Source organism: Dermochelys coriacea, chromosome 9 (assembly GCF_009764565.3).
Source record: "Dermochelys coriacea isolate rDerCor1 chromosome 9, rDerCor1.pri.v4, whole genome shotgun sequence".
Taxonomy (NCBI): Eukaryota; Metazoa; Chordata; order Testudines; family Dermochelyidae; genus Dermochelys; species Dermochelys coriacea.
This window is the reverse complement of record NC_050076.1, coordinates 27,543,820-27,564,016: the sequence shown is the minus strand read 5'-3', so window position 1 is coordinate 27,564,016 and position 20,197 is coordinate 27,543,820. Positions and strand designations below refer to the sequence as shown.

General features: G+C 39.7%; 1 protein-coding gene across 2 annotated transcripts in view; it reads left to right on the top strand.

Moving 5' to 3' along the window:
• Window positions 1–20,197, top strand: part of MED12L (mediator complex subunit 12L) — a 335,742-nt gene that overhangs the window by 303,589 nt on the left and 11,956 nt on the right. For both annotated transcript variants that reach the window (XM_043492366.1, XM_038415603.2), the window contains 4 exons: window positions 6,932–7,021; window positions 7,694–7,914; window positions 13,284–13,440; window positions 14,630–14,701. In XM_043492366.1, coding sequence (XP_043348301.1) covers window positions 6,932–7,021; window positions 7,694–7,914; window positions 13,284–13,440; window positions 14,630–14,701 — 540 coding nt within the window. The remainder of the gene's footprint in view (window positions 1–6,931; window positions 7,022–7,693; window positions 7,915–13,283; window positions 13,441–14,629; window positions 14,702–20,197) is intronic.

Below are 20,197 nucleotides of genomic sequence, written 5' to 3'. Positions count from 1 at the left end.
CTTGTGCAAAACTGTTAAACATGAGGTGCATTTGAAATCGTTTGTCTCAGATCATATTCACCTATCATGTTCTCAGTTGTTTATCAAGTTCTTCTTCAAATGGCAAAAGGATTAAAAATAAAAGGGTGTAAAAATATCTGATACTAATCCTTCTAAAGATAATACATTTGGTAAGTGGATTGTGTTAACTGCTGATGGTGGATGTATAGTAAAATGATAATTATTTTCAGACTCTTATGAAAGAATGTCACTAGCCTTTTCTCATTAATGCAATAACCATGTTATAAAAATGTCATGTAAACTGAACTAATTTATATATAATAATAGTGTTTGGGTTAAGGGAACAACTTTGCTAATGAACTAAAGCTAATATTTATTCTCTGTATTGTTTGCCATTTTCTTGCCTGTTCTTTTCCTTCAGGATGTCTGTAACACTGCTGTAGCTCTTCAAGAAGGCTTTGACAACATAATGGTAACCACACTGCTGTCTTCAACTTTTTTTTTTTTCTTTTGCGCAAACATGCATTTCTTTCAACGCACAAGCTGCACAGTTTGCTGTAAATGAGAATGATATGCTTTGAGCTCCCCTGTTACTCAGATAGAGTGTGTGCATGTGTGTAACTAGGGTGACCAGATTGCAAGAGTAAAATATTGGGACATATGGTGGGGGGGCAGCCACAGGCTCATAGCCCCCACTGGAACAATGGGGGAGGGAGGTACACAGTCCTAGGAATCTGCAAAGCGGGGGCGCATGGCCTGGCTCCAGCCCATGCTGTGGGTCAGGGGGCACATGGCCCCGCCTCCAGCCCCTGCAGAAACCACGTGTCGGGGGCGCACGGACCTGGCACCAACTGCATGCTGCGGGTCTGGGGTGCACAGCCTGGGCTCCAGACCCAGCCGCAATGGGAGTCTCAGGGCTGGGGCAGTGAGTTGGGGTGTGGGAGAGGGGTTCAGGGTGCTGACTCCAGGAGGGAGTTTGGGGGCTGGGGCTTGGGGTGCGGGAGGGGGTGTGGGCTCTGGGTGGCGCTTACCTCAGGTGGCTCCCCAGAAGTAGCAACATTTCCATCTGGGTTTTAGGCGGAGGTGCAGCTAGGTGGCTCTGTGTGCTGCCTTATGGGTAGGCGCCATCTCCACAGCTCCCATTGGCCACGGTTCCCAGCCAATGGGAACTGCAGAGCCAGTGCTCATGGCGGGGGCAGTATGCAGAGCCCCCCTAGGACCCAGAGGGAGATATCACCACTTCCAGGGAGCTGTGCGGAGCCAGTTGGATAGGGAACCTGCCAACTCCACATCAGCTGGAGGCCTGACAACCGTACAATATCGGGACAAATGGTTTCCTGATCATACATTGGTCCAGACGCGGGACAGAGAGTTCAATCTCAGGACAATCCCAATTTTATCGGGACATATGGTCACCCTATGTGTAGATTACATATACACATGCACACATGGAGTGTTCCTTTATGACAAATGTTTCCTATTATTTTCCTGTTTTAAATATTTCATATTTTTTGTTCTACAAGATTAAAGGAGAGATGTTTCTGATACCACACACATCTAAGCATGACCCATATCTTCACAATCTTCCCATATCTTCATTCTGATTGCTGGTTTTGCTCCAGTTTTTACCTTCCAATACCTCCCTGCTTTGAGCTTCTATTATGCCAGCTTTAATCATTTAGTAAAATGAGACTTATGGGATTCTGCAATAGTGTTCCCAGTACTGCTCCATGGACTGACAGATGAGCTGTAAAAGTAGTGTGGGCAACATGCTTCTCAGCACCCTATTTCATGCCATCAAAAATTCCAGAGAAGCAATTAATTCCATTCAGATTATGGGCATAGGCCTGTTCCTGCTCCCACTTAAGTGGATAGTAGTTCTGCCATTTCATCAATGGAAGTAGAGTTCTTCCTTGTCCCTCTGTACTTGGAGGCCCCCTCGCCACCCCGCAAATGCTTGTGATCTTGGATCTAGTGCATGCATGGACTGTGCACTGCACTGCTGTCATATTACTGAGCCACCTCGGAAAGCAAGTTTTATAATAAATGTATTTTAGATTTTGCATCAAGTAAAAGAACTATCAGTATAGTATGTTGACATATGAGTGCTAAATATTGAAACATAAACCCTTTTCCCCATTTCAGAAGTCAGAAGATAAATGATGTTTCATGATAAATATAGTGTGTAGCATATTTCACATTTTTGTATTAGTACTGAGTTTTTATCAGAAATTGGAGAAAATCATATACATTTTCCAGCTAACATTTTATGAAAGGATATTGTGTCCCTGGGATGTCTGTTTTCCAAGGGCCAAGTTTCAATAGAGCGTAGCTCCCATTTAGGCATCAAGATAAATGGCTAAGTTTTTTTAAAAAGTCTCAGCATGCTAGGTGGTCTATTAAAGCTGAGATCTTTTAGAAATCTGCTTACAAGTGTCACAGGGGGACCTTTTGAGTGCTGAGCACCTTTGAAAATCTGACCTAAATGGCTTGTGACTTGACATTTTGTCAGCAGACAAGGGGTAAAATCCTGACCTTGTTGAAGTCGATAAGAGTTGTGCCATTGATTTCAGTGGGGCCAGAAATTTCATCCAAATTAAAAAAAAATAATAAAATTACTTGATTAAAAATTAATCTATTGTGACTTGGTGAGGGTCCCATTCTAAAAGCTGTGTTGATGGCTTGTAAGGCATTATTGATTGGGAAAGTTAAGTTTCAAAGTTGGTTGTATGCCTTACTTCCAGTCCTGAGGAGCACTGTTTATGTTGGTAAAGCATTAATTGACAGAGAGAGACAAACTAAAGCAATCTTTGTAAAAATATCTGCTGGATGCTGTGATTTTAATATTTTATATATTTGCAATAAATATTTTTATTTACTAGAGACTTGGCAGCAAAGGGATATAGTTTGGCATTTGTGCAGTTAATAAAACAAGTCTAGATTTATTGTGGGCATACAGAGGAGTCTTTCATTTTATACAAATGTATCAAACCATGATATTTATAGTCTAAATAAGTGTTAGTGTTTTGCTCTCTGTTTCCAAACACAGATTTTGTTGCCAACCTGGCTGAGGTAGCTCAGGCTGTTTAAATGGTCTATGTCAATTCTATTGCCTTACTATAAAAGGTAACTTATGACCACACAACTTATCAGACAGTGCGTTCAGTTCAGTTCCAGTTGCAGTGAGCTTTGCTGCATTTTATTTTATACATGATCAGACCATAAGATAACATTGTTACTATTGTAAGCTTGCATCCGCTCTCAGAAGTGCTCATTTTTGTTACATGCATGCACGATTTCATTTCTCGCCACTTAACTTGCATGCTAGTTTACTCCTGACTAAGTAATGCCTGTTCTGATAAACCTTTAGAATTTATTAAAAAAAAAAAAATCACAGAATTCTTTCTCACAGCATTGGAATTTTCTCTGTGGTTGCCTGTTGCTCTGGATAAAGTTGATTTGTATCATGCCTAGCTAATAGCTTTTTGTTTTAAAGTTCACTTTTGCCTATACTGATAGCTCTTGTCTGACCTAATACCTTATTGCTCAAGTGGTACCCCTTAGACTGTGGTCATAAATAAAAATATGTGCTGCTTTGTAACTCGTTAAACATAGCCTGCTGGGCTTCAGGTTGTACCTTTTTAATTGTTGAGAAAAGTCTGTGTATGAATTTTATGAACAAGAGTAATTAAATTTGGGCGTTCCTGCCTACAGCTTGGTTCTGTCTGTGAAATCATGCATCTAGTCAGCATTTTCTTCATGAATTAGGGCTCAATTCAACTCCCACTGAAGTTTTTGGAAGTGTTTCCATTGATTTCAGTGGGAGTTGAATGGGGCCATTATTAAATGAGTGGACAAAATTCCATTCTCCATTGACTTCATTGCCAGTTGGACATATTTATCAATAGAAGAACCAGAAGCAATGATGACAAAAGGCTGACACATTCCACTAAAGCCCTAGAAAAGAATGTGGGCATCTGGTTCAGGCCTTGAGCCCTTTCTGCTGCTCTTTTCCCAGAGTACAGTACAACCAACCCCAGGTTTTCAGGGGGTTGGGCTTTGTCTGGCTCTCCAGCCAAACTCAGTTACTCCTTCTCAGGGTAATGTCTCTGTGATGGGGTTCCCTGGACTGTGGGACCGCTGAGCCCTCTGTACCACCAATCTGGTGTATCCCTCTCACACTGTGATACTGTTGTTAAGCCACAAACCTCTGGCAGGTGCTGCACGTACACAGACATCACAGACACACCCAATTGAGTTACATGAATGCTTTGCCAGTCACTCATGAACCAATAATAGAGAGCCCCCAGCCAATGCCCCCACTGCTCCCCAGTCTTGTACCCCAGAACTATACCATCTTTCCCTGATCAGAAGCCTGACCAACATAAGTTGATTACCCAGTCTGCACCTCCCTTGATGTGGAGAGGACACACACTAGCATTTGTAAACTGAGCTGAGATTTTCTAAACACTTAAACCAAAACACACTCTTTTAGGTAAAAAAAAACAGATTTATTAAGTACAGAAAGATAAATTTTAAGTGATTATAAGTAACAAGCATAGAGATCAAAGTTGGTTACATAAGAAACAAAAATACATTCGTAATGTGTTCTACAAACTAGACAGGATTTGAATCAAACAATGCCTCACCCTGACAGCTGGTAAAACCACCCTTTCCAGTTCAAAGTCTTTGTCCTCCAGACGTTTCTTCCAGGTGTTGAGTTGGGGTGGGGGGAATGAGAGAGGTCAAGTGATGTTGTCACTTCTCTTCTTTTATAGTTTGTTCCAGCTTGCTGGAAAGATCCATGCTTGTGATGTGGGGGTCTGCCCCCTTTTGTCAAGCAGTGTCCATTGTCTACATGCTCTCTCTGAGAAGTCTTCTGGGATGGCTGTTGGGAGAATAGATTCCCTTTAATGGGACATCAGCACATCTGGCTACTCTGTTGTTGCACCTGAAAGACTGGTTGTGAATGTTCCCAATCTCTCAACATATTTCAGTAACACATACATAGCAAAACTTCCTAACTTTATGTATAATGATAGCACATACAATCCAACAGGATATTAATGTTCAGCAGATCAATACTTTTAAAATGATACCTCACAAGGCATACTTTGTACAAAACATATAACTATATGACAGTAGTGAATTTGGGGGCCCCAGGGGGCTGCTTTGAAGTACAGTGTGTCAGTGTGTCTGTGTACAGAGTCCACTCAGACCACACTGATCTCTTTATGCCCCAGGTCTATTTTCCTGATGCTTTTGTGGCAGTGTCCAAATAATAGTTAAACGTAGGCCTGTTATTTACTTATTTTTGTATATATATACTATCACATTTCAGTAGTTTGTATAGCTTCCAACAATGTGACTATTAACAGGATGAGAGTGAGTGATAAAGAAAAATTCCTGTTGCTCTTGAGGCAATATCTCCAAGTGGCATTACTCTTTGTCTCACTGATGGTACTCATGGTAACATTGCTATTGGCAGTGTGTTATTGTCCAGGTGGCTTTGAATGATAGCGCCAGTGTTTTGCTTGAATGTGGTGATAACACATCTGATGTTTTGTTTTTTTGGGGGGGCTTTTGTGTTTTGTTTTGTTGGTTGTTTTTTTGTTGGGGAAAGTGAAGCTCAATGCAAAGTCTGAATGAAAAGCTCTGAACCTTAAAGCTCCTGTAATTTGACATATGTCTACAAATGTTTGGTGGCTTGAATCTTTAGGCCCAGATTTTTGGTATTTTTCAAAGGTGATTTAGGCACTGAGGAACTTAAATTTCATCTACTGTCAATAGAATTTAGGCTCCTAAGTGCCTAAATCCCTTTAAAATGAGACTTAGACTCCATAATTAATTAGGGGTTGCAATGCTGAGCACAACAACACCTAAATACTCTAAAAATCTGGGCTGTAGTGACTAGGACAATTGTCCAATTAATCTGTTAGAGGCTTCAGAATCACAGAAAAAATATAAGTTTCATTATACCTCTCTGTTTTTCACTTGCAAATTGGTGACCTGCTTGTTCTCGAATTTGTTCCCAACATTAATATTTTCTTCATCATTCTTCCTTTCAAAACCTGTAGATGAGTGGCAATTTAAATTTTTTAGTGTTTTGTTATTCATCGGGGACATCACCACTAACTTGTTCACTTTTGAAAATTAAATCGTAACCAACTCTCCTATTGCAACACTGACCTCACTTTCTTGGGTGCATTTTGTTTGTATGGACTTTAACTGGCTGTGTCACAATGCATATATCCACATATAGGAGACAATTTAAAATCAACAAATGGGAGTCTTTATGAGCAAAAGCGCTGCATGTGTTTTCAGGCTATACTGGAAATGGTTGCATTGTCTGTCTGCCTATTCCATAGGTATTTATATTTCATCATAATATCTGAGAACCTTATGATAGTCATAGTCCTTTATTTTCATTGCGCCCTCTGTTATGAGGGGTAGTTCTTACAATAATTGATCATAATAGCTTCAGAAAGTTATTCTTTGCATATTAAAGCAAGTAATTTTCAGTGTATTGATAAGTCTCCTGCATAATTCAGTGCACTGCCCTCAAGAATTCATTACCTTTTTAATCCAAAAGGGCCAGTTGTATTCCAGACCTTATTTTTAAGTTATAGCCTCTCTACTGTCTTGATGATTGTTGGTTTTTTCACTGCATTGTTATGCTTACAGTAGTGTTTCTGAGCTGAACAAAAAATAACTTTTTTACCTCCTCTCCCGATACCTTCCGCAGACAGATGTAGAGGCACACATTGCTCAGTAGTCAGCTCAGTGTCAGAAAACAGAATTTTCTTGAAGGAAAAGGGTTGGAAACTGGTTAATTCTGCTCAAGACCTAGCTGTTTCGATCCATGGACAGAAACAGAAAGACTTTTATTTAGAATAAGCAGATTTTATTTGATTTGTATTTTGTCTTTCAGGGCCAGCCAATAGATCAGTCTGCTATTTTCGCTCAGCAAGTACGTCCTTCTTCCCAGCTTCCACAGTATCCAGGGTTACAGCAGGCACAGGTACTGAGCTACTCCTATGGAACATTTGCTACAGGTTGTAAGGTATACACATGAAATTCACCCCCTAGCAGAGGGTCCAAGCAGTGCCCTACATCCCATTTAAGACCTGCATTAAAGGCTTAATTGGGACTTAAGTAGTGAGTCTTAGAATTTCACCCTTAATGAAAAGTTATTGACAGTTCCTGCATATTTTAGTCAAATAAATCTTTTTGGAAGGCTTCTAATCTTTTCCCAATGATCTGCCTGTAAAGTCCGTGTGTACCACAGTACTGAGTCTAAAATCCAGCCTGGTGAGAGTGAGGTTGGGATCACTGACTTTGTTCCCCTCATTGTGTCATCATGATGCTACTGATACCGAAAAGAAGTGTTGGTGCTGAAGACCCCAGACACCACTCCTGATTAAGCACCGAATAACTAGGCACGATGTAAATTAAAAACAGAAATGAATGTGTTCATGCTGCAGCTAAGGGAGCCTATTAGAAAAAGAGAAATACACTATTAAAATATAAGGGTAATTGTTGTTTGGTATAATTACACAGTTGAATGTTTTACTGAGGGCTCCATTGTCCAGATTTTGCTTTTTAATAAAGGTTACCTTTTTTTTCTTTAATGGCTTAAGGATATGAACATGTGGCCTTTGTTAAATTGTACCATGGGCTGTTTTCCATGCAGACTGTGCCTCATGGATACACAATGTACAGTACTCAGATGCCTTTGCAACAACAGCAGGCTGGTGGTGTAGTGCTTTCACCCAGCTACAACCCCAGAACGTATCCAGCAACTCATTCCAACCCAGCTCTAATGGAAAGACTAAGACAGCTGCAACAACAGCCAAGTGGGTACATTCAACAGCAGGCTGCTGCTTATATTCAGCCTTTAACAGGCACTCAGCGGTAAGGCTTTATACGTTCTTCTGGTTTATTATATTACAGGGACTTTGTGGTCTTGATATATAGCTCTAATACTCGATTTAAAATTATGTCCATTAATCAGAATGAGGTTAATGGCGAGTCTTGCTGCTGTTACATTTGTTCTCCCTTCCACTTCCCGCCCATTGTTTGTTACAGTCATTTGTTGCTTCTTGTTTTCGATTACAGTAGAACTTCAGAGTTATGAACACCTCGGAAATGGAGGTTATCCATAACTCTGAAATGTCTGTAACTCTGAACAAGATGTTACGGACTTCAGCCATCGGGGCGGTGGGGTTGGGGCTAGGGCTGCAGCTGCAGGATATGGGGGGGACAGAGCTTTGGGCAGGGGTGGCTTAGGGCTTCTGACCCTCGGGAGCACCCGGGCCCAGGGCTTTAGATCTGGGGGGAATGCTGGGGCTCAGGGCTTCAGCGCTGCGGCTCCTTTCCCAGCTTCTGCCCTGTGCAGGGCTCTGTGGTTTGGGGCTCCCCACAGCTCTGCTCCCAGTTTCAGCTGGGGGGGGTGCCAGGTCTCAGTGCTTTAGCTACAGGGAGAGGAATGGGGCTGAAACTGGCACTCCCCTCTTAGCTAAAGCCCTGAGCCCTGTTACCCCACATGGGGCTGAAGCCAGGAACGGAGCCACCAGGCTGAAACCCAAGTGCTCCCGAGGGTCTGAAGCCCTGACCCCATTCCCTGCCCAGAGCCCTGAGCCCCCTCACTCTGCAGCTGCAGCGCTAACCCTAACCCCCACCCTGGCTAAAACCCTGAGCCCCATGGCTAAAGCCCTGCAGCACTAAAGTATTTAGGGGTGTGTGTGTGTGTGTGTGTGTTTCTGCTGCTGCCTGATTACTTCCAGTTCCAGAGGGTGTCCATTTGATCAGGAAGTACGTAACTGGTGTTCATATCTTTTGAGGTTCTACTGTAGATTGTAAATTGTTTGGGCACAGACTGGGCCATCCTCTGTATTGGTGCAGCATCTGTACAATGGAGCCCTTCTGTGTATAAGTGCATTTTGGGTCCATAATACACAGAGAATTTACCAAGTTAACACAATACCATAATCTGGTTTACAATCATAAATCCTGCAGGATCCATAGGGAAATAAATGCTGGAAAGTCTAGGAAACACAAGATCTGTTCATTCATTGAACTAGCGATGGGCAATTTTACTTTGCTTATGTTTGAATGCATTAGATCATTACTAGTTTGAAAGTTCAGCTCAGATGTAGTGGCATTTACGTTCTGCCTAGGAGAGACTATCGGAGAAGTAGCATTAAGGGGAAAAGGAAAAATCAAGAGTGGGAAAAAGATGTAAAAATGGAACAGAAAGCAGGCAGAGTGAATGGAAATTAAATCAATGGAGAGAGGGGGAAATAGGGAAATTCTAATGAAAATGTAGGCTGGGATTTTCAAAAGTGCCATGTGTTGGCCTAACTCTGCTCCTACTGAAGTCCCATGAGAGTTTTACCATCAACTTCAATAAGAGCAGTGTTAGACCAAGTGCCTCTGAAAATCCGGCTGGCACTGTATATACCAGCCAGGCACTTGTGCCAACCTAGCTTTTAGAGCGCTTTTCTGTCTCTTATATGGAGCACATCTTACTCTTCAACTAGAAATGAACATTTTTATCCAAATGTTCCTTGAAAAAACAGGTTAAAATATAGGTGAAAGTTTTTCACAAACTCAGAATTGTTTTGAAAACAAAAAAACAAGTTTTCAAGATTTGCAAAATCTCAGATTCTACAAATGTATCTATCCCTAATTGTAATGGGATAGTATGATTCAAATCCTGTTTTTAAAAGGACACTTTAAAAGATTTCCCATGCTTTGTTAAAAACATCTCTGAGGTCACGTTAACTGTAGGGACTTGAGGATAGAATACTTGTTGGCTTTCTTTCACTATGCAGATGTTATGTTTCAAAGTCAACATGAAGCACATTGATTCCATTTATTAGTTATGTAAGTCATCACAGTCAAAATGACTAATCTGAACCAAGGTTTTAAAGACTAACACATATACAATACCTGATTTTAATCTTGTATAATATGCTGATTTGGGTATTGTAGAGCATTCTCAAACTCTAAGAATAAAGCTTCATGTTTGACCTAGGACTGTAAAATATTTCTAAAATATGCTTAATAACGTATGGCCTGATGCAGCTCCCAGTGAAGTCAATGACAGTTTTACTGTTAATGAGATAGCATGGGTTAGTGGATAAGGCACTGATCTGGGCATCAGGATTCCTGGATTCTACCATGAACCTGTTGTGCGGTCTTGGGCAAATTGTTTCCCCTTCCTTTCCTCTATTTCCTTTTGCACACTTTGGTTTGTATTTTTAGACTGTAAAGACTTTGGTGCAGGGACTGTCTCATTATGTGCTTCTACAGATATTGCAATCCTGTGCAGTATCTTTGAGAACCACTGCATTAAATTTATTAATGCTGTATGTAGGTTTGTGTCCTGCTCCTTGGGATGGATTACCACAGCTCCTCTAAGAACTAAAAACAGCAGGGGGAGACTACCCTGGGACTGTAAACAACTTTGGAGAAGCACTAGCTCCTGGGATTTGCATATGCTGATTCAGGCTGGGTTTGTCACCAACTAAGCAATAAAGAGAAAATGAGGGGTATTTAAAGGGTGAGTTTAAACAGACTGAGGGCCTTCTTTCTGAGTGAGCAAACAGACAGGATTTTTGAAGGCTAGGAAGTGACTCTGGCTTACCATGCTCCCCATGTGGAAGATGGGTGAATTCAAGTATGCTTAGTAAGCCTTTGGTTTTATTGGTTTTTTATGTTTTTTCTCTGTGATGCTTTTCCCTAAGAATGAATAAATAAATATATTCTGCTAGGAAAGAGCTGTGTAGTAGCATATCACTGCTGCATATGCTGGTCATTCTCCGAGGCAAGAAAGCAAAGCACGGGCAATGGCCATTAGACAGACTGGCATGCTGGGGATATCGCACTGTATGGCAGGGAGCTGTACAACCTTAAACCCTGGTCAGAAGGGAGTGGGACATGGGTCCCTTCCCAAAGACAGATCATAGCTGGAGGCCTGAGACCTGACTGGGCACTCCAGGGGTGGGGTTGGGCAGGGGTGGAGGACATGAAGGTGAGGGGAGTACAGGGGCAGTTATCCTGAAAGTGTGACACCTAGCCCAAAGGTGCTCCTATAAAAATAATAATAATAATTAATAACCTCAGTGGGAGCTGCATAGGTCCACAGGATAAAATAGAAAAGCCTTAAGAGTTGTTGCTTATTTACATAAACTTTTGTATTCATGAACTTTTCTATTTTTTAGTAGATGAATTGGTTGCTTAGAAAAACTAAGTACCTATCAGTCCTGGCTAAAGACACTATTTTAAATATATCGTAGAAATAAATATATAGGTATTAAAGTATTGTAATTTTAATTTCACCTTAAAACTTAATTTTTATCATGACATGATTTCAGAATCAGTATCCCTTCTGTCCCCAGTGGTAGGGAGGCTAGCTGCATTTCAGGTTTCAGCCTCATGCCCATCACCCAGATGCTCCGGAGATCTCTCCAGCAGGGTGAAGGTTCTGAGGACTTGATATATTTCAAATCATGCAAAAAAAATATGCAGGAAAAAATGTAACTGCTGTTTTCCCCAACTTAATAAAAAATAAAAAGTTTAAGACCATTTTTATGCACACCAATGAAGCAATAAAAGGCTTTTTCTAAATCTATTTCTGCTGGGATTTTCAAAACAGCATAGGAGAATTAGGCACCCAGATTCCATTAAAATTCATTGGGATTTGGATGTTCAGTACCCTTTGGCTCCCTCGAAAATCCTAGCCTGATTGGAGTAGTTCCAAGAGGCCCTGATCAGGATCAGGTCTCGTTGTGCTTGATGCTGTACAAATAGAGGTAGAACAGTCATTGCCCTGAAGTGCTTGCAGTCTGTTCTGCTTCACAGTTCACTTTAAATGTCCTCAGCATTATAAAAATTATAATCTTGGCCCACACATTGTAGAGTAGCTGATTTTTATCCTTAAGGTCAAATATCCATTTTTTCATCTTAGCAACAGCATCAAGCTTGTGTCCAACTTTTTCTTCTGTTTCTTCTTTCTTCTCTGTTGGTGAAGAGATAATTTCCATCTTCTGATGACTGCATAGTGGGCTTCTAACAACAAAGCATTAATCATCGAGTTTGTTATAAAAATGGCCGAGCCTTGACCATGTTCCAAAACTAACTATCCTGTCAGGGAAATGAATTGTCTCCCTCAGTGTCCAACCAATGAGAGATCCTCTAATTTGAGGGTGTATTTACAATTTTTACTGTAACTGTAATATTCTCTAATTTGGCGTGTCTTTACCTCACCTGCTTCTCATTACTAAATTACACCACTATTGGAATACACTGACCACAGTTTTATTTAATCATTTTACAAATAAATAAGCATTAATCATCATGTTGAAATCCAGCTCATGCACACCATGAGAATGTGTCCCATACTGAATTCTGTCTCACATATTCTGGAGTAACACTGATTTATCAGTTAGGGAATAACAACCTATGCCCTGCTGCCTGTCACACATGATGTTCTTCTTTCTCTGTGTGAATTCAGTTCTAAACCATCTAAAATGCCCCCTTTTGAGCCCAAATGTCAAAATGTGCCTTAAATCACTTCCAATTTAAGTACAGCATCATATTATTATGTGGGGAAATTAAAAAATATTTAGTGTGTTCAAAAATCAGTTTAATCTAGGACTATAGACATGAATGTGTATTAATCAAATTGTACATTTAATACATAGCGTTGCTAGAGGGCAAAGATAACGTTGTTTGGGTTTGCTAACTGTGCATTTCCATACTTTAACAGTTTGGATTTCTTTGAAGTTGAAGCTTAACTCTGAATGTCCTGGGTTTATAATGCTTGTTTTGGGGATAATTACATAATCCTTGCAATGTGTTTGTTAGAAATTTTCAGCCTCAAGTTCATCTTAACATGGTTTTTGTCTAGAACTAAATCATAAGGCTGGTGCAGAATGCCTGCTTCCTAGTTCTACAATAAATGTTACATGCAGTGTAGAAGCTGGCTGCTCATTCGATCAGTAGCTGGATTTCTTCTCTTTAATTTAATTAAAGTACAGATATTGATTTCAACCACATATTACTATCCAGTTCAATTATTAGATAATAGCACTGTAGATGTTTCCATTAAATACTTTTTTCCTAAATATTCTTTCTTGAAAATACAATCTTCCTTTAAAATTTGCGTTTCAAATATACAAAGAACAAATTTTAATCCAGGGAGTTGAACACTGACACTTACTTGATCTTTGTCTGTAAATTAAATAGTTACCCTGAAATAGATTCTTCTCATTCAGACTGACTCATCAGCCTTTGCAACAGAGTTCCTTGATTGGAGGGGGACTTGATACTGTACCAACCACAGCTCCTCACCCAAACCTTAACTCAGTACAGCTGCCTCAGGAACAGATGAGACAGAGACAACAGCAAATTCGACAACAGCGACTCCTTCAGGTGGGACACATGGTTGTGTTAATGAAAAGCATATGTGGGGCCTTATTCTCTGAATCAGGTAGTGGCTTTAACCTGGATCTCCCATGTCACAGGTGAGTACGTTAGATGCCATGTTGTGGAGTGAGTCAGTCGGTCTCTCTCACTCTCCCTCCCCCTAGTCCAGTGAATATTTAATTATTTATACAAATTGGGAAAGCTCCAACAAGAGAGACTGAGAGAGACCCATCCCAGAATAGTCAATAGCCTGGTGGTTAGGGCCCTAACCGCTGGGCTATTGGCTCTTCTGGGGTCAGTCTCTCTCTCTCTCTCTCTCTCTCTCTCTCTCTCTCGTTTTGAACAAAAATATCATCCTGGACCTGAGAAACCTTCCCAGTGAATCAGCATTTTTCAGCAAAAAATAATTTGTCAAAAGATTCGTGATGAGCCTTTTTCCCTCTCCAGTAACCTCCTCTGTGCCTCAGGCTATTGAGCTGTGACAATCGCAATTTATAGTTTTCAGTTATTACAGTATTAATTGACAATAAGAATATGTATATGCCAGAATTAAAATTGGGTGGAAAACAGCCCACGTCTATAATATTTTTGATTATTCTGATTTGATGACATACCCCAATTTGGTAGTTAAATCTCAGTTTGGCAGTTAAAAACCAAAACTCCACATTGGGGTTGACATAGAGGTAAAAGCAACGCACATTAAAAATACTTTGTGTTTTTGGTGACGGTATAATTATTTTCATGCTTTAACTCGAATGCCAATAACTAATTTTTTAAAATATTATAGATAAACTTATGTGAGCATATAGTTAACAGCTGAATATACCAAACAGCCTTTTAAAACTTTTTCTGCAGTGATGTTTCTACAATAGATATTATGAACACTGTCCTGTAAATATTTGTTGTTCATTATCCATGATATGGCCGGCACTGTGCAAATGAAGAGAACAGCAGGGTCCAGCTCCTAAATATTATAGTGAGGAACATGCCTTCCTCAACCAATACTAGAATCATAGCTTAGAAAGATAAGTAATGAAAAGCCAAATTCCATGATCTGTCTCCCTGGAACAGCGAGAGGCTGCTATGCCTTTTCAAATAAAAAGGCTGCTGCTGCTGTTGTTATTGCTATTAATCATTTATATAATATAATACATGTATACATATTATTGTTGTTACCATGGCAATGTTCTTTCAGTTGCAGCTGCAGCAACAACAGGGTCAGCAGCAGGCACTTGGTCTCCAAGCAGTGCAACCACAGCAGCCTTTGGTAAGCAGACATATTAAAACCAGACATTTTTGTGTGCATATGAGGCTGCTTATGGGGTAGATGTTATTACTCCTGGAAGTAAAGCAATCTAGGAACAGTGCCAGTAAGTGCTGTATAAGCTTACTCAGACTGCTCTGCCTTTCCTTGTTAGTGCTGATGTTCACAACCCTGTAGTTTCGTCCATGGTCCTCTCTGACAGTCTTGCCAAATGGTGTGATGGGTTTTATGATATGGCTAAGACAGGTTACCCAATGACTATCTTTTTTTTTTAATGTAAAGACCAGATTTGAACACGTGTCATGAAGCAAAAGGCTTGTGTATTAATCCTTTGCCCCACCTGGTCTACCTAAAACTCAGCATTTTAGTTTGTCTTTTAAAAACACTAATTCTGGGACTGGTGTACCATGAACTACCCAATTACCCCTAGATGTCAGTGTTCAGTTATACTGGGAAAGTTGGAACTGCTCTTACTAACATCAAAACTGTTGAATAGATAATTAACAGATGCCTACTTCTGTCAGTCCGGAAACTTTCATGAGCACTAAATTCATTTAATTATTTTAAATTCCTTAGTTCTAGGCTCTGAATATATTATTTGAGTGTGTGTGATGATGATGATCAGCCTGGGTTTGGGATGGCCATATTGCTCACATGCAGTGATTATACCTTATCCATGCTAATAAATCCTATATATTGCACCAAACTATCTTAGATGCTGTATATGCCACACACTTAACAGAAACTTTGTTTCTGGAGCTGTTTGAGAATTTTTTTAAAATGTGATTGGAACTCCCTCTGTCTTACTTTTATTTCGTTCCCCCTATAAAACCAGGTTGCTGAAAGGCCAGGAATCCTATTATGCAGACTTGGAGGCAGAGATAGAAATATAACCAATACATTTAAAAAACCTCTCAAATTCTTATTTGGATTCTAGACATTAAAATGCCACTATTTCAAGCTCTGGTATAACAGCAAGGGCTGGTGTAATATTGGAAAACTGGGAATCTTTCCATTCTAGGATGTAAACTGATAATGTATTAGCCTAGAAGGAATGAGATATCTGAACTTAACTTTTACTGCAGCAGCGTATGTTGACCATATATTCGGTATATACTATGTATTTTATAAATTTCCTCATGTTATTGAGTAATAAAGAACTATCTTCACTTGCTATGCAGAACTCAACTTTACAGGAAATTTTTTGCAGCATTGCTAACGGTTTTAGTCTTACATTTTTATACAGATTTTTGTTTTAAAACTTTTAAGTGAAAGCAGGATAATATGATTGAGGCCAATTGTGAAACTGTGTGCACTCATATGAACAATGGAATCCAATTGGAATTCTAAGGCACTTTATATTTTCCTTTGACAATTTAAATATATTTGTATTATATTTACTTGATTTTTATGGGCTATTCTGGTGTCTAATTTTAAACAGTGAAAATTCCACTATCATATTTAATCAAAAACTGCAGTTTGTAGCTTAATGCCTAAATATGACTCTAATACAGATAAATGGGTTTAAATCATGAAGAAGTTGTTGTCTTGATGTACTGATAATGTGTGCCAAATGGTTAAAATATAGTCACTCTCTTGTACTTTTGTAACCAAGACATAGTTGCCTGTTATCTGACATTTCAGTGTGTATAAAAAAGGATCTGTGGCCAAACACTCTGAAATGCTGTTCTGGTGTTTTTGTGGGGAGCCAGAACAGAGTAATGGCATAGTGCCGGAAATGTGTTCTAGTGCTTTTTTTTTTTTTTTTTAAGGACTTGAGCATATAGTAACTCTGTAGAGATGAAAGAAAAGGAGTACTTGTGGCACCTTAGAGACTAACAAATTTTTTTACTGATTGGTCGTGTACTGCAGTTGCATGGAGAGTACCATATAATCATACTAACTTTCAGAATATTTCTTTGTTAGTCTATAACACTGGAACCTTTCAATACATCTAAAGTATGAAAGTATTTTGGTAAAAATATTTGAATGACCTGGTCTCCTCCCAGACCATCGAGTAATTTTCTGCGAACATGTTGTTTTACCATGTACAAGTTTGTGTATTTACACTGGAATTTTGAGAACTTTCTATTCTTGGTTATATGTGCCTTTAAAAGTAGCTAACTAAAGGAACTCCATTTAAAGAGTAAGCCACACAAAAATGTGATCCCTGCAAAAAGAGCCAGATTAGAAACAGGTTACCAATTTAAATGAGCAAGTTTAAAGAAAATATCAGCCCTTAGTGCTAAATTGTGCACCCTGAGTTTTTGAACTAGAGTTTTTGTATTCTGGGGAACCAAGTTACCTGAATTGCATTGTGTTTAAGTTGGATGTCTAGCCCTTTTCTTAGGTAGCTGGTTTATTATCATAGGTGTAGCTTGTGGATTGTGTATGTCTGTGTCAGCTTCTCCTGAAACTGCAGTTAGGAGCTGAAGAGTGTACCATATAACATGCAAAAAGTACTTTTCATTAGATTTATAATATGATCTTTGATGTGACCCATGTCTTTGAGCTCATAAAGTAATAGTGATTGTGACATGTACTGTACAGCTAAACAAGCTGTGACTGGGGCCTTTGAGTTTGGCAGAGAAAGTATTAATCATCTAAGGTCTTGTCTACACTGCTACTTACAGCACTGAAACTTTCTTCACTCAGGGGCGTGAAAAAACACCCCCCTCCCCCCCAACAATGCAAGTTTCAGTGCTGTAAAGTGGCAGTATAGATATGCTACAGTGCTCGTAGCTGTGCTCCCGGTGCTGGGAGCTATTCCTTTTGCGGAGGTGGTTTGTTACAGCTCTGGGAGAGCTTTCTCCCAGCACTGGAGCCGCCACTACACAGCCAAAATCAGCTGTGTAGACATACCCTTAGAGACAGAATCATTTCAGGTGGTGCAACACAGGACTAGCCTATCGAGGAGGAATTAACATACTAGCAAATCTCAGGGAGAGAGCTGGGGTTGGAGCTGACAGAAGGCAAGTGTGTAAATTACTCCTTGTCCCATTTTCAAGATGGCTGAAATAAGTCAGAGTTAACACTGGTTTGGAACCATGGCTGAAGACAGCCTAGTATCACCTGCCAAGGCCTTCAAAGCACTGGATCTTCTTTGTATTTTCTTGACCCAGAAATACACCTCCCAGCTGTCCTTTACCTGCAATAAGCACAACACAATGCTCTACATAAAAAAGATTTTTAAACAATTAAAATGATCTTTTGTGCCCTGAGAGTTTTTCAGAGTAGCTGAAAGGTGCTTCTGAAAAGGAGCCCAGGAAGCTTCTGAATCAGACCCAGACCTGAAGTGAAGAGAAACTTCCTAGCTTATTCAGAAGGACCATACTGGTTCCCAGAGGTTCAGTCTAATCACTGAAAAGACCCTTTTAAAATTTTCGGCACTTTTGCTGACAAAATACTTCCACCCCCTACAAGCGGGGTTCGCGTTGTTGACAGGAGAGAGTTCCTGCCAGCAACGAGCCTTTTACACTGCCACTTACCACGGCAAAACTTTTTTCTTGGAGGGGAAGAGGGGGGACTTGTTTAAGCACCTATGAACAACAAAAGTTTTGTTCAATTGGCAGTGTAGACAAAACCCAAGTGAAGATTGGACTGTCACCTAATGATCTGTTCAAGCTATATTGTCTGTGTCTGATCTACCGTGTGCTGCTTTAGCAAAGACTTTCTGAAAGTAAAAAAATATTAGACTATGGAATTGCAGTGGTGGTATAGCTGTGTGGATCCCAGGATATTAGAGACACAAGGGGGTGAGGTAATATTGTTTACTGGATCAACTTCTATTGATGAAAGAGACAGCTGTGTAGCTTGAAAGATAGAAGTGGTCCCGTAAAAGATATTCTCACCCACCTTACCTGATTAGACTATAGAAAGCTTTTGAAGCCTCATTGCTTTGGGCATCTAAAACTTTCTAGACTATGTCAATCTAATTTAATGTAAAGAAACAATCCTGTATTGGCTGGTGGGGATATATCAGGGCTGATACAGTACATCTTTACCATATGTCACTTCTTTCCATTTGAGAAACATTTTAAAAAAATCACCATCCTCCTGGGAAATTACTTCAGTATTGGGAAATCCTACTGATGATCTGCTTAATGTACTTTCATTATAGTAACTTTTGAAGGCTAACAGTGATGGCTGATGTGCTAAATTAAATACCAAAGATACTTGCAAATACAGAGAAAAATCCTGTGACATGTTTTGTTACTAGAATTTGGGCAGTTACCTTTTTGTTTTAAAACACCTCAACATGCATGAAGATATTTTTATCTCCTGAAATAAAGGTATATTTTAAGGTTTATTTTGGCCCTTGCTGTTCTGTCTCCTCAATGACTTTTAGGTCTTAATCCTACAATAAGATGATGATTCTTTCCCTGCTCCTACACTGCACTTAAGGACATGCTTAAAGGTAAGCACATGCATAGTACTTAACAGATGTGCTTACGTGCTGTGTAAGATCAGTGACAGAGTGCTCAGCGCTTTGTAGGATTGAGCTGTTAAAGAGCAATTACGCAAATTCTGCTCTCAGTTACACTGGTATAATTCAGTGGACATTCTCTGGATTTACAGCAGTATAATTGAGAGCAGAGTTTAATCCAGGGACTTTACAGATAGCCTGAGCCTGTTATACTGTATATTATACCCAGTGATAACTGAATTTTAATGTGATTTGTAAATTATTCTTTTTTTCTGCCAGTTTTCTAGCTTTTTGCTTGCTCTAGGTCTGAGACATAGCCATTTATAATGAAGCTTTGAGATAATGCCATAACTACAGAATTAAGATAGAAATCTCTTTCCAAATATACAGTGAATATTCATGGTTTGTTTTGTTCATTTAGGGCCCAATAATACAGCCATTTCCAAGATCTCCTTGTGTGATTAAGGGGTTACAGGAATGGGTCCTTAGTCTTTGGAAAACTGAAAGGAAAGTATCACTTTTAAAGAGAGGTTTGGCATAATGCAAACATCAGTGTAATGGTAACTCATTAAAATGCATAAAGCATTGTAACCTCTTATTCTAACGTGTAAGAATAAAACTCAGGTTTTACCAAATGAAACTATGCAGAATAATAACCTTTTGAAGTCAAATGTCAGTGGTGACAAAACCACACCATGATCCATATTTACTCAGTTTCTCCCATTCTGTAATTTACCTTCTCAAGTTGGTATGAGTTGCATAAGGAACATCTGGAGTTGAGAGCACATGTTGTTGTTGTTCTAATTCAGCAGCTTGATTTTAAGAGAGAGATATGATCAGCTACCTACAGATAAAAGCTCTTAACAAGAAAAGTTTTCTTTAGAACTGCAGCCAGAAGCTTGGAAAATAAAGTGGTGCTAGTCCTGCTGTGTGTGTTAATCTGAAACCCAGACTCCTGTGTAGAAGAGCTAGGGAAGCAATGCATGTTGATGGAGAGGCTAATTTACGGCCAAATTCTGATCTTGTGCCAGTATAGATATAGAGTAACGTCACTGAAGTCAATAAAAGAACAT